Here is a 13,971-nt window from a genome sequence, read left to right on the forward strand (position 1 = left end):
AAATATTTTTTTTTTATATAATAGTTGACGAAAGTTATATCAATGAAAAGTACATTGAAAACTCAATTCGTCCATATATTTTATATGAAGGGTTATATGATATGGACAAATATTTTCGCGGTCAAAGTGTAACGTAGAAGACTTGACAAGTCAAAATTGCACATTTAATATGGGACGGAAGGAGTAACTTAAAACATAGATCATCCAACTCTTAAATAACCATATTAACAATCTTACATCAATTAGTTTACATTCACTACCATTGCCACTGTCGCCACCGCTCCCGCCATCATCACACCATCGTCGCTGCATCGTGTGAGCATCAATCTGGTAACTTGTAAACACAATCCCAAAAACCCATTTATTTTTCATATATTTTCTCTTTACTTATTTTTTTCTTCTTCTTAGAATGCCATCGTCTTAATTAGTCATCAAGGTCCGACCCCCCAAAAAAAACACCTTTATTTCAACCCGGTAAAGTTATCGGGTCAAAATTTATATAGCTAAATCCCTAATTTTTCGCCCCCTTTTCTATATCTAATATTGTCTCTATAAGTCGTTAATTAGTCATCATTCTCCAATTTCAACATTGAACTAAGGTATTATCTGGGATTTAATCTCCAATCTTTCTTTAATGTTACGTTAATTTCAATCTTGTTTCATTCTAATATTCCAATTTAAAAATAATTGTTAAAACATTAAATTGAAATTTAATTTGGGTATTTGAAAAGTTGAAATCTTTTATTGGTTTAATTAATCCATTGCTTACACAAGTGATTTCCCATAATTTATTATATCTTTATATTAGGAAATATTATTAGTAGTTGATAAAGTAGTGAACTTTGGTTTTTAGTGTTTAGTTTTTGGGATTTATAGTGAATGTTAGTTAAAGATTAGGGTGTTAGTATACAGGGTTTTGCAATATTCAATCTGGAATGATTTGAAGCTGTTTAACACCTTAGTTTAAGCTCGGGACCATATTTCGTGTTTTCTTTTTGTATAATGTTTATTACTTTTCGACCGTATTTAAGTTGTTGTTAGCTAGTTATTTGTTTGACACCCAAAGTGGATAGCATACTCGTTCTGCAATGTAGGAAAAACTTGAGGGTGGAGGGACTAAGAATGTTACGGAGTGTTGGTGATAGTTGATTAGTTGCTAAATAGTTGCATGACCAATGATGATAGTAGAATACAGTTAAGTATGAAACATGAGCTTTTATCGACTCACTAGGTATATGTTCTTCGGTCAATAGAATCTTTTTGTGTACGTGACACCAATACTTCTAATACCATATTCTGTATTCGGTAATCATTTTTATAGAAGTGATGGTTTAGAACATAAAGGATATGAAGTTATTCGTTTCAGTTAGTTTCTACCTGAGAAGGGCATGTATACAATTGCCGTGGGAAAATAATTTGTTAAGAAAAGTAGACAACCCTGCTTTTAGTTAGATCATACAGATTAATTCACTTTTCTCTGTAAAACTAATTATAGCATAGTAGTACATGGAAAAGACCTAAGTTTATTGTTAATCAAGTTAAAAAAATGATGTCAGGACAGTTCTCCGAGCAGATACGCAATCTAGCTGGAACATCACTGTTTGGCATGCCACAACAGCAGAACATAATGCATAGCTCTGGAGGTTCACACAATACATACATCATGGAGCCTGATTTTTTAAAGGCTCGACAATTCATACAAGAGAGAATGTAAGCTCTTTCTTTACATGTTATGTATATCATCTATTCCATAAGTTATAAAATGGGCTTTGCAAGTGTATTTTTTGCATGTACGTGCTTGTGTGCATGTGCATGCACTCATATGTGTAGAGGTACATGGGTCATGGCTTCACCAGGAATAAAGAAAGCGTTTACACTTTAGAGTATTAGTCTACCTGTATTACACCTGACAATGCAAATGACATACTTAACGTGATTCATGTGTGCAAACGTAGAAGCATATATACTCATGTATGATCTAGAACATGAATGTCTGCTGAGTGACCCATATATATGTTTCCCATAGAGCATACTTGATACTATGTACTTGAGGTAATTGCAAGACCTACTTAACTTTTGATCTCACTCTGCAGTCTTAACACATAATATGTCATTACACATACTATGAACTAGACACTTATATATTTGGTTATGAATGATATTTGGCCATTGACGGGAAAAATTAGAACAAGAAGGTAATAACGAAATCGGTATTATTCTAAAACTTGTTGTTTTGGGCATCTCTAGCTGTTTATAGTCTTATAGTAAAGTAACCTTGCGTGCCATGTTGAATATAAACCGGTGACATTCATCAGACTACAATATATTTGTGCTAAGCTAGCATTTTTCTACATATTATTGCACCCTTGATATTTTCTATTTAGATGTTTAAACTCTTACACTTTTGTCATATGCTTCTGCAGCTATGACTTAATGAGGCGGCAACAGACTCAGGCGGTAGCTCCTGAAAAGGTGATGGACATCGTTAGACGCTTAGATGAAGGCCTGTTAAAAACTGCAACCACTGAGGTTTTAGTTAAATTCACCCATCTGTCTAATTCTGTTTAGTCATGTCTATACTCCAATACTTGGAGGCCCTTCATTTTTCTTTACGTAGATTTTATTGAAAGAGTATAATTGTCTTTAATATAATATAATTTTTCATTTTAGGAAGAATACATGAATTTGGACACACTGGAAACCCGTTTACGTATTTTGAATAAAAAGCTCCAGTTGAGTAATCAAAATCAACAATATCATCAGCAAGGAAATACTTCTGTTCCTATGGGAACTATGATTCCAAATCCTAGCATGCCTCAAAGTGGGAATTCAAGTATAATGGTTTCCAGTGAGACATACAAGGGTTCATTGGGTTCATCTGATGGTAAACTTTGCCTCATGTTTTTCCTTTTTTTGTATTACTAATTTTCTTCTGATCTACATTACAGTTGGATCTGATAATGCAGGAGGTTTGACTAATGGTTATCAACATTCCAAATCAAGTTACCCTAACAATCCAGGAGGACACAGTTTGATTTCATCAATGGGTGCACAAAGGATGTCCAGTCAAATGATACCTACTCCTGGATTTTATAACAGTAATAGCACAAGTAACCAGTCTTGCATGAATATGGTTTCTCCTGACAGTGTTGTTGGACCACCAACTATTGACTCTACAATGGCATCTCAACCACTGCAACAGAAGCAGCAAGTTGGTGGGCAGAACAGCCGCATATTTCATAACTTGGTGAGCCATTTGGGTGCGAAAATTAGTTCTAGTATACATCAGAGAGCTCATGGGTTTCCGAATGGTACTATAAACAGTGGTCTAGGAAATTTGGGAAATAATTTACCGCCGGTGAATGGTCCAGGAACCTCAGAAAGCTATGTGACAGCTTGTCATTATGCGAAGTCTCACAGAACACTACCACAGCATTTTAATCAGCAGATGTCACAGGGTACTCTCTTTTTACGCGCATTTACATGTACATATATGCAACAAATACATGTAATTATGTTTGTTTATATCTTTTAATTATACTTTGCAGGTGATGGTTATGTACATAGCACTGATTCTGGGGAAAAATTTGTTCCCACAGCTTCAGTTACCTCAATGAAGAATAATCAGAACATAAACCCAGTAAGCTTTAATGTACTGCATAAAGCAAACTCTCCCTTGTTGGTCAATCAATCAAATTTGGTCACTAGTCAACAGGCGCCGAACATTAAATCTTCAGTTAATCGATCACAAAAGATGGATATTCGGTCGCAACACTCGCTCCACAAGAGCGCTGTGCAATCTCAGCAGCCTGTTCATATTCAGCAACAATTTCTTCCAAGTCAATCAAAGAAGCAAAATCTGATCTCTGATCAGTTTGAGTCTTCCAAAACAGCTAATCACTTTCAAGGGAACTCACAAGAGGACCAGTTTGTTGGTGACGCTCAAAATGATCTTTCTTGGCCGGTAGGAACTCAACCTGGGTCTGGAATGCAGGGTCAACGCCATTCAAGATCTCAAGAAGTGCTTCATATGACCAGTCACGTGTCAGGCCACAATGTCCAAGAAGAATTCAGCCGAAGAATAGTGTGTCAAGATCAAGCTCAGAAGAATAATCTTTCTTCAAAAGGATCTATTACTAATCAAAGTGGTGCCAATAGATCAGTAGACCCACCAAACTCTGGTGCTATCTGTAAATCTACTGATTCAAAACGTGAATGGCAGGTTACTTTTCAACAAAGATGGCTAATATTCTTGCGACATGCTAGTAACTGTGTACCTCTGACAGGAAAATGTTCAGAAATCTATTGCATCACTGCTAAACAGTTATTGAGCCATATGGTATCATGTAATAATCGTGTTCAATGTCAATATCCCCGTTGTCGGATGACAACACGTTTATTTTGTCATACAAAGCATTGTAGGGATCTTAGATGTCCTGTTTGCGCTCCTGTAAAGCGTTATTGGCAACGGAAAGGGGCCTCAAGTGAACATCACTGCGGTGGAACAGGTAAGCATACCATGCAAAGGAGTCCATCTGTTTTCGAAACTTCAGAAGATCTATATCCAACTTTGAAAAAAATCAAAATAGAACCGTCGTCAGAGTCGTTAGCTCCAGAAAGTGAAAATCCTTCCATACTAGTTCCTGTAACTAGTGCATCTGAACTTCAGAATGAAATTGTGGACACACATACTCCAACAAAATCTGAGGTCATTGGGGTAAAGTTAGAAATTCCCACTAGTTCAGTGCATGAGAGTCCCAAGAAGGATTACATGGAAGGTTCTGAAAACCAGAAGTCTGTAGGTGCTCCAGTTTTGCCTAATAATGTCAATGGTTTTCCTAAGCTGGAAGTTGTTAAAACTGAGAAAGAGGTCATTAAAACTGAGAAAGAGGTTGTTAAAACTGAGAAAGAGGTCGTTAAAACTGAGAAAGAGGTCGTTAAAACTGAGAAAGAGGTTGTTAAATCTGAGAAAGAGGTCATTAAAACTGAGAAAGAGGTGGGTCAACAGAAACTGGAAAATCCAGCACTTCCTGCTGAGACTGCTACTGGAACTAAATCTGGAAAGGCAGATATAAAGGGAGTATCAATGATAGAGTTATTTACACCAGAGCAGGTCCGGGAGCATATTTCTGGTCTCAGGCAGTGGGTAGGCCAGGTGAGATATCTCGAGTGTCATTGTATCACTTTGACTGTGCTCTAAATTTTTAATTTTTGAAATTTATGTTGGGTATTTATCTTTCATTACAGAGCAAAACGAAAGTAGAAAAGAATCAAGCTTTGAAACACTCGATGAGTGAGAATTCCTGTCAACTATGTGCAGTAGAAAGGCTGAGTTTTGAACCACCACCTATATATTGCACACCTTGTGGTGCTCGCATCAAAAGAAATGCAATGTTCTACACTGCTGGGACTGGTGATACTCTGCACTACATTTGTGTTTCTTGCTACAGTGATGTCCGTGGAGACACTATCAGTGTTGATGGAACCGATATTTCGAAAGCTCGATTGGAGAAAAAGAAAAATGACGAGGAGACTGAAGAATGGGTATATTATATAAGTTTATATGTAGACATACATATGTATGTATTTGCATGATTGTTGGAATGCGTTACTAACTCTTGTGGCTTTCTGCAGTGGGTTCAATGTGACAAGTGTGAAGCATGGCAACATCAAATATGTGCTTTATTCAATGGTAAAAGAAATGATGGTGGAGAAGCAGAGTACACTTGTCCAAATTGTTATATAGAAGAGGTTGAAAGAGGAGAACGGAAGCCATTACCACAGAGTGCTGTGCTTGGAGCAAAGGATTTACCTCGAACGATACTCAGCGATCACATAGAGAATAGGTTGTTTGCAAAATTGAAGCAGGAGAGACTAGATCGGGCTACGTTTCATGGGAAAAGTTATGATGAGGTGATCTAAGTACCCTTTCTGCTTTTGATCTAATTTGAAGGAATTTCTGTAATAATGATGAAATTTCTAATTTACTTTCTGAATTGTGATTATATCAGGTTCCTGGAGCAGAAGCACTTGTTGTCAGAGTTGTATCATCTGTTGACAAGAAATTGGAAGTTAAGCAATGCTTTCTTGAGATTTTCCAAGATGAAAATTACCCTGTGGAATTTGGATACAAGTCAAAGGTAGTTAAAATATTAGTACTGGCATGGATGCTTTCTTTTGATGGAGTTCGTTATCTTGTGGTTCTACTATCCTTACCTGTCTGATACAGTTTCTTGTTTTAGGTAGTTCTGTTGTTTCAGAAAATTGAAGGTGTTGAAGTATGTCTTTTTGGCATGTATGTTCAAGAATTCGGGGCAGATTGTGAGCAGCCAAATCATCGGCGTGTGTATCTTTCTTATCTGGATTCCGTCAAGTACTTCAGACCTGAGATTAGGACGGTTACAGGGGAGGCTTTACGTACATTTGTGTATCATGAAATTCTGGCAAGTTTTATTTCCCATAAGATTGCTTACTTTTTCTTCAATAAAGCTTGTCAACCAATTTTCTTCCGTTCTTTTATCAGATAGGTTATCTGGAATATTGCAAATTACGTGGTTTTACGAGTTGCTATATATGGGCTTGCCCACCATTGAAGGGTGAAGATTACATCTTATATTGCCATCCTGAAATTCAGAAGACACCAAAATCTGATAAACTTAGAGAATGGTGAGGAAAAATGAGATGTGCATTACTGCATTATTTTTACACTAGCTATCACTAGTATTGCTACTGATGCATCTTTGGTGCTGTATATCAGGTATTTATCAATGTTGAGAAAAGCTACCAAGGAAAATATTGTAGTCGATCTCACTAATCTATACGATCATTTCTTCGTATCTTCTGGTGAATGTAAAGCTAAGGTAACTGCAGCTCGACTACCATATTTTGATGGAGACTATTGGCCTGGTGCTGCTGAGGATATAATTGATCGGTTTCATCATGAAGAGGAGGGAAGAAAGCAAAATAAGAAAGGATCACTAAAGAAAACCATGACAAAAAGAGCTATGAAAGCTTCTGGTCAAACCGATCTTTCTGGAAATCTATCAAAAGATTTGCTACTCATGAATAGGGTAATTGTTTTCTTTGATTCCTTACTCCAGCCTCATTTATTCATTAAAAATTGGATTAATTAAGTCCCTTCGATAATAGTCCTTGAATGATTATTGTATTCTACACTTGTTCTTGCACATTTCCTTTTTTGATACCTTTTCTTGTTCTTGTAATCTGTTTGGTTCAGCTTGGTGATTCAATTTCCCCAATGAAGGAAGACTTCATTATGGTTCACTTTCAGCATTCGTGCACTCGTTGCTGTATGTTGATGGTATCTGGGAAACGATGGGTTTGCAGTCAGTGCAAAAAGTTTCAGCTCTGTGATAAGTAAGCACTGTGATATCTTACCTTTTTCCTGAACTCCTGATTCCTATCTATTTAAGAATGGTATATAATATATATCACCAGTGATATGTAGGAGATATTCTATCTTTTTAAAATGCATCTAATATCTGGTTCTGATTTCGACTCACAGGTGCTATGAAATAGAACAAAAACTTGAGGATAGGGAGAGACATCCTATCAATCATAGGGAGAAGCACCCTCTTTATCCAGTAAGCAACAGCTTCACAATCATATTTAGATATACATTCATGTTATGGTTATGATTAACAATGGAGAAACTATGCAGATTGAAATTAATGATGTGTCGGAAGATACCAAAGATAAAGATGAGATTCTTGAAAGTGAGTTTTTTGACACGAGACAGGCTTTTCTTAGTCTTTGCCAAGGAAATCATTATCAATATGAAACGCTTCGTCGTGCAAAGCACTCATCAATGATGGTGTTGTATCACTTACATAATCCTACTGCTCCTGCATTTGTGACAACATGCAACAGATGTCATCTTGATATAGAAACAGGACAAGGCTGGCGTTGTGATGTTTGTCCTGATTTTGATGTGTGCAACAACTGCTATTACAAGGAGGGAGGCATTGATCATCCACATAAGTTGACACATCATCCCTCGATTGCTGAACGTGATGCACAAAATAAAGAAGCTCGCCAACAACGTGTTGTGCAGGTATACATCTATATGTCAGTTTGTGCCTTGTTTATAGCACATTAGCAACTATATCTGGTTGATATAATGGGAAAATAGGAAAATTAGATGAAGGGAAATTGATCAAACTAGTAGACACTAGAAACTCGCCTCAAAATGTATTTCTAATGCATACAACCTACAAATCGCTTTACTAGAAAAATAGATTTGGTAATAATATATATAACGCAAGTTATCAATAAATAAATAACAAAAGTCTTTTGGTTGAACCAGATCTCCCCCATCTTGTGTGGACCTGTACCCCAATTGACTCTTCATCCAATTTGCCACCCTAGTACATATATTGGTGCTGGTTTTAATCAAGCTTAGGTCTTTATTTAATAACCAAGTATCTAGTCCTGTACCATCAAACTTGCTTTTGTGCTTTTAGCTCTACAGCAAGTGAACATTTGAAGATTTAGGTCTTTTGCTGAGAATTTCCGAGCCTCCTTACCATAGTTGTCAAAAACGAAGGCGATGTCAAAGCGCAAAGACCTCAAATAGGGCGAAGGCAAGAGGCGCAAAAAAAGCGCACGCCCGAGAAAAAAAAAGCGCATTAAGTAAATAATTATAAAATATTTATATATAGTGAAAACTAATAGTAAAAGAAAAATCAGATGTCATATATAAAACCAAATATCATTCAAAAAATACAAACTTTTCAACCAAAAACTTCAATTTTTTAGACTATGGGCACTACTCTGTGTCTTCTTCCCCCATTTTATATTTTCTCTCTCTTATTTTATCTTCTTAAACAACTATGGTCACTCATTTTGGCCGGAAAACATTAGATCTAGCCACGATTTGGCCGGATATTGAATGATTTAGTCGAATATTGACCCATTTAACCAATTTGATCGCCGTTGACTACCAGAGTTGACTGTTGTTGATCGCCTTTTTCATGGTCGACCTGGGCCTAGGGTTTCAGGCGCTGGAGGTGCTCCTTGCCCGCCTTTTGCGCCTAGCGCTCGCCTTTGACAACACTGCTCCTTACAACTAATTGTCAGAAGATTTAGTTGACTGGTTCTAGGACTTGGATATTTACCAGAGTCGAATATAACTTGGCTGATTCTTTTGTTGGTATTGCAGCTAAGGAAGATGCTTGATCTTCTGATACATGCATCTCAGTGTCGGTCCCCACTTTGCCAGTACCATAATTGTCGGAAGGTGAAAGGCCTTTTCCGACATGGGACACAATGCAAGCTACGTGCATCAGGTGGTTGTCTTCTTTGCAAGAGAATGTGGTATATGCTCCATCTCCATTCCCGTGCATGTAAAGATTCCCAATGTACTGTACCACGTTGCAGGTTAGTTTATCTGCAATTATCAGAAGATTTCAAAAATGTTATTGGCTTTATAGTCATTATTGTATTTTATTGGATGATGTATCCAGGGATCTGAAAGTACATTCGAGAAGGCTGCAACAACAATCTGATAGCAGGAGGAGGGCGGCTGTAATGGAGATGATGAGGCAGCGTGCTGCTGAGGTTGGTTGCAGCAGATCATGACAAAGTTGTAAAGGATATATATGTCTTAGCATTCGTCTTGATTGCTTACAATGATGTACCGTATATGATCGAAAGAATTTTGAAGTGCATGTGTTTGAGCACAGCGTAGGCAGAGAAACATGACGATTACGAAAAAGGTAATGGTAATAAATGAACTACAGTAGAGTGAGTGTTTACATAACATCATCACATTCTTCCATATGGGTTAGTTACCAGTGATTCTTTTATTCTTACATCACATGCTTTTGTCATCTGGTGATGGCAGAGTGTACAATACATTACTTTCTTTTTGCCAAATGTAGATTTATGCTATTTCCTAGTTAAAAACCATTGTAAATGTTTAAAGATGAAAACAAGCAATTTGCAACATGTTAGTAGCACATATAATGCATATTCGGTAAATTATTTTATATTAGAAAATGTGCACTTGATTGTTCAAATCTCATGTTTTTTATTTTTATTTTTTGTTCTAGCCATATTGCCTATATTGTATGAAACAATGGAGAATTGAATATCATCATGCCAGCCAAACTCCGAAGCAGCTTATTCATCCATTACCTTTCAAACTTCTATATATGCCATCCCTACCATTTCCTTTGTATCAGGTCATGACTGTTAAATACATGTGCAAAAATGACGATTTATTGATTAGGTACAGAGGCTGCAAAACCACGGGGTTTGCTTGGCACCAACTATCTGGTTAGTCATTGCCTCATGAAATTCTTAAGTTCAAAGTTGTATCCGACTGTATGAGCTATCAGTCATCTGACATACGCAATTGCTCACGCTTCAAAATCTTAGATGTAGATACTAAAGTTTTTCAGGCCATGTTAATTGTTTCTTTACACGGATTTGACGTGCTGGGTCAAACGTATTTCTCAACACGATAACCATGAAATAGTATGCACAGGACATGAGATTGGCAACCTACCTATATGTATTAAGAAGTTCTTTATTGGAAACAATGAAAAAAATGTTACCACCAACAAGAGAAAGGATGACGTTAGAAGGTTGAAGCTTTTGATAGCAATTGTATTGAAGTGGGTTTGGATACATTTTGCCATCAAAACTGTGTGTGTTGGCAAATCAAGAACCTTAATTTTCGTCAGGAGTTTACGAGTTGCCTGTTGATTGAATATCTATATTTGGTGATTAGTTTGTCTAATGGCATTCAATGTTTCAAGTTATTGTCGGTGAATATAAGATAAAAGTTTAGGGCTAAGTGCGCCGGAATGCAGTTAACTAATCCTGAAAAGTTATTGTGTGCACGAACTCTAGGTCGGCTTTATTGTATTCAGGAAACTTGTTCAAGAGTCCCATATTAAACAAAAGTTACCGGGTAAGAAGTTAGCCGTTTACCACTTTCACGTTGACCCATTGACTGCTTACGTGGCATGCACACAATAACTTTTTGGAATTAGTTCATGTACACAATAAAAAAAATATATATGAAAATAAACAAGTTTTATGTGAAGTAACCGGTCCCACATCCGTTTTATGTTCACAATAAACATAAATCTAGAGTTCGTGCACACAATAACTTTTGGTGATTAGTTGAGTGCATTCCGGTGCACTTAGCCCAAAAGTTTATTACAATGTTCCTAGAAACAGCTTTATCAGTAAGCAATTTCTCTTCTTTTTGAAACGGAAGTGATGTAATAATGTCCGTGATTTAGCGGAGTTTAATCAGTATTGTACATATCTCAAGTTAGTAAGAAGTGCATTTGGCTAGTTTGAGCGTTCAACTGTGCCCTGACAGGCGATGTCAAATACCACAGAATGTCACATTTGATAATTTCGTAATCAGAACAAGCTGTAATATCCCAAAACCAAAAACACAGATTCGGTTTGGTTCCATTGTCCAAGTGTTTACTTCAATTGGCAGCTGAAATATGATAATGGTATATAGACTGTAGATGAAGTTGAAATGGGAGCACGACTTGAAAAAACTATAAACAACAGTAGCCATCTTCAACTGCAACAATAATTGGTAGAATCGAGGCAAAGCCTTGAACCAATCTGTTTACTGATATACTTAAACAATATACAGTTACAGATACCTGAGAGTTTAATGGTGAAGCGAAAGAATATATTTATGAGGATGGAAGACCTGCCAGCCACGGAACCAGTTTATCATGGACCAAGTTTGGTCTGTCATCATGAGGGCAGTGTCCAACACCTGGTAAAACAGAAAGGCTAATATTTGGAACTTTAGATGGTAGCGACGAGAAGTATTTACCAACAGGTCCATCAAGAGGTGTAAAGGGGTCTTCATCTCCCCAGAGGATTAGGACAGGTAATTTAATGTTTGGCATCAATTGCACCGGGTTGGGTCCTGGTGGCCCGGTCACAATAGACACAAAGGCATCAAGTGCCCCTTCATCAAGTGCCGGTTCCCTGATTATCTATTGCCAAACAAACCTTTTTATCAGACATGCAAGAAAGAAAAATAAAAAGGAAGACTTTCTCTGGATAAAACAAGTTTAGAAGAGTATATATAAAAAAAAACACCTGTACGAGATCGTCGTCCACAGAGTCCTTGTTTCCGTAAACTGACAATAGGATGTTCTTAAGACTTTCTCTGGATAAAACAAGTTTAGAAGAGTATGATTTTTAAAACTCATATCCGTAACATATGTAAAGCTAAAATGTGTGTGTGTGTGTGTGTGTGTGTGAGAGAGAGAGAGAGAGAGAGAGAGAGAGAGAGAACCTTTGCCTGACCCGTTCAAAGATGAATGATGCAATTCCTTTTTGCTTCAACAAGAAATCAATAAGCAATAACAAAGGATATACAAGCTTAATACGCCAATCATCAACTATTGCCTTATTATTCATGCCACCCGAACAGTTTAACAGAACAAGCCCTCGAACCAGCGAGTTCTGAGCATCTTTTTGAACAAGTATATAACAATGAGAAAGAAATGTTGAAGGGACATAACCCGATATGCATATGTAAATAAATAGGTACATAAAACAAACCTGCAGCTGCAATAACACATGCAAGACTTCCAACAGAGTTTCCTACCAGTACCGTAGGCTTTTGGACAACTTCATTCAAGAAATCCAATATCAACTGTTGCCGTTAAGTGACACATGATATCAGGTATTCAGATTTAGAAAGGCAAGTTAAGCCCTGCATATATACATATACAAAATAAAACAAACTTTAACCGATATAAGTATACCTCAGCCCATGCTTCCATGGTGTATTGAAAACCTATAGGTTTATCGGACGCACCAAAACCAAGAAGATCAATTGCATAAACTGTGCTAGTCTGAGCCAATGTGGGAATATTCCTGGTAGATGCCTTTAACTTTTAAAAGACGAATTCAAGTATATGCTAAATCACCAAATTATTAGACAAGGACTAATACTACTACTACATGCACATGTAATTACACAAACATAAATCTACGTGTGAACGTGTATGTATATGTATATGTATATTTCTTGGGTTCTTATACTACTTCATTAACCTAAAAAGTAAGGAGAGACAAGACTCAAGTAGTGGACTTGTTAATACCAAATGTGAAAGGAAGACATCATTGTTAAAAAAGAAAAAAAGATATTTTTCAATAACAAGATTACAATTCTTCAACTTAGTTACCATTCTAATTGATGTCCATTTGGAAACAACGTAACTATCGGGATTTTTTTAATTACAAGATAGAGCTAGGCTGGGGATCATATACAGTGATCCCACTAAAACGCATATGATAGATACATACATACATTAATACATAGATACATGTCATTATAGAACCAAATACGTAGTAATTAAGTAATATACCACATAATTATAATTAAAAAAAAAGGGGTCATAGATAAATAGATACCTGCGCCAATGAGCAACAGAGGCACCAAAGCCATGAACAAGAAGTAACGGAGGAGGTGAGTTTGATTTATTATTAATTTCATATTTCAAGTAATTGACACCATATCCTCTCCATTCCCATTTGCTACATATTTCTTTTATCTTACTCACCTCTAATGGCAGCACATCATCATTTATTATCTCACCGCTTGCAGCTGCACTTGTGCTACAAGTTGTTAAACAGCTTTTGCTCAGATTCACGCCGGTGAGTTTGTGGCGGAAATTGAGGTGGTGGATTGGCTGTGTGAGAATGAGTGGAAGTGGTGGTGGTGGTTGTTTATGGAGGATAGCGGTTACCTTTACCGCCACTACTTCCATTTCTTTTTTCTTTCTTTCTTTTTTTCCTTTTTTTTTTTTGTAGTTTTGTGCGCAAATTATTTGTCTAGCGTCAGTTTGATGTTTCATTTAATTAGTTTTCATTTTTTTTTTTCTTTTACGGATAACAAAAAACTTCAATTTTCTCTTGATTCGAAATTAATAAACCATTTTTCTATAA

The 13,971-nt window shown here is 36.6% G+C and overlaps 2 protein-coding genes across 4 annotated transcripts; one reads left to right on the forward strand and one right to left on the reverse strand.

Annotated features, from left to right (window-relative positions):
* Positions 1-454: 454 nt before the first annotated feature.
* LOC122586945 (histone acetyltransferase HAC1-like) lies at positions 455-10,012 on the forward strand. 3 transcript variants are annotated; one of them, XM_043758981.1, is made up of 17 exons: positions 455-599; positions 1,562-1,710; positions 2,424-2,529; positions 2,671-2,884; positions 2,949-3,458; positions 3,549-5,155; positions 5,248-5,544; positions 5,635-5,913; positions 6,012-6,140; positions 6,243-6,443; positions 6,524-6,666; positions 6,758-7,070; positions 7,238-7,377; positions 7,526-7,604; positions 7,682-8,074; positions 9,182-9,399; positions 9,486-10,012. In XM_043758981.1, the coding sequence occupies exons 2-17, from the start codon at positions 1,607-1,609 to the stop codon at positions 9,598-9,600; spliced, it is 4,848 nt and encodes a 1,615-aa protein (XP_043614916.1). In that variant the 5' UTR covers positions 455-599; positions 1,562-1,606; the 3' UTR covers positions 9,601-10,012. The 3 variants fall into 3 exon arrangements, with proteins under 3 accessions (XP_043614916.1, XP_043614913.1, XP_043614914.1); XM_043758978.1 differs by lacking the exon at positions 455-599 and having other exon boundaries at positions 1,550-1,710; XM_043758979.1 differs by lacking the exon at positions 455-599 and having other exon boundaries at positions 1,550-1,710; positions 2,967-3,458.
* A 1,528-nt stretch (positions 10,013-11,540) lies between these two features.
* LOC122587166 (pheophytinase, chloroplastic) lies at positions 11,541-13,857 on the reverse strand. Its single transcript, XM_043759255.1, has 6 exons — positions 13,438-13,857; positions 12,786-12,897; positions 12,580-12,673; positions 12,311-12,488; positions 12,112-12,181; positions 11,541-12,005 (listed from the first exon to the last, which is right to left on the reverse strand). The coding sequence occupies exons 1-6, from the start codon at positions 13,791-13,793 to the stop codon at positions 11,694-11,696; spliced, it is 1,122 nt and encodes a 373-aa protein (XP_043615190.1). The 5' UTR covers positions 13,794-13,857; the 3' UTR covers positions 11,541-11,693.
* Between the last annotated feature and the right edge of the window lie 114 nt (positions 13,858-13,971).

Source organism: Erigeron canadensis, chromosome 2 (genome assembly GCF_010389155.1).
Source record: "Erigeron canadensis isolate Cc75 chromosome 2, C_canadensis_v1, whole genome shotgun sequence".
In the NCBI taxonomy this organism is placed as follows: domain Eukaryota; kingdom Viridiplantae; phylum Streptophyta; class Magnoliopsida; order Asterales; family Asteraceae; genus Erigeron; species Erigeron canadensis.

Coding starts and splice junctions, on each gene's coding strand:
- LOC122586945 (XM_043758978.1), top strand. CDS start 1,550: ATGTCAGGACAGTTCTCCGAGCAGATACGCAATCTAGCTGGAACATCA. Junction 8,075..9,181: donor GCCAACAACGTGTTGTGCAG/GTATACATCTAT, acceptor TTGGTATTGCAG/CTAAGGAAGATGCTTGATCT. Junction 9,400..9,485: donor TGTACTGTACCACGTTGCAG/GTTAGTTTATCT, acceptor TGATGTATCCAG/GGATCTGAAAGTACATTCGA.
- LOC122587166 (XM_043759255.1), bottom strand. CDS start 13,793: ATGGAAGTAGTGGCGGTAAAGGTAACCGCTATCCTCCATAAACAACCA. Junction 12,898..13,437: donor TCTGTTGCTCATTGGCGCAG/GTATCTATTTAT, acceptor GGCATCTACCAG/GAATATTCCCACATTGGCTC. Junction 12,006..12,111: donor TGGACGACGATCTCGTACAG/GTGTTTTTTTTT, acceptor GTTTGGCAATAG/ATAATCAGGGAACCGGCACT.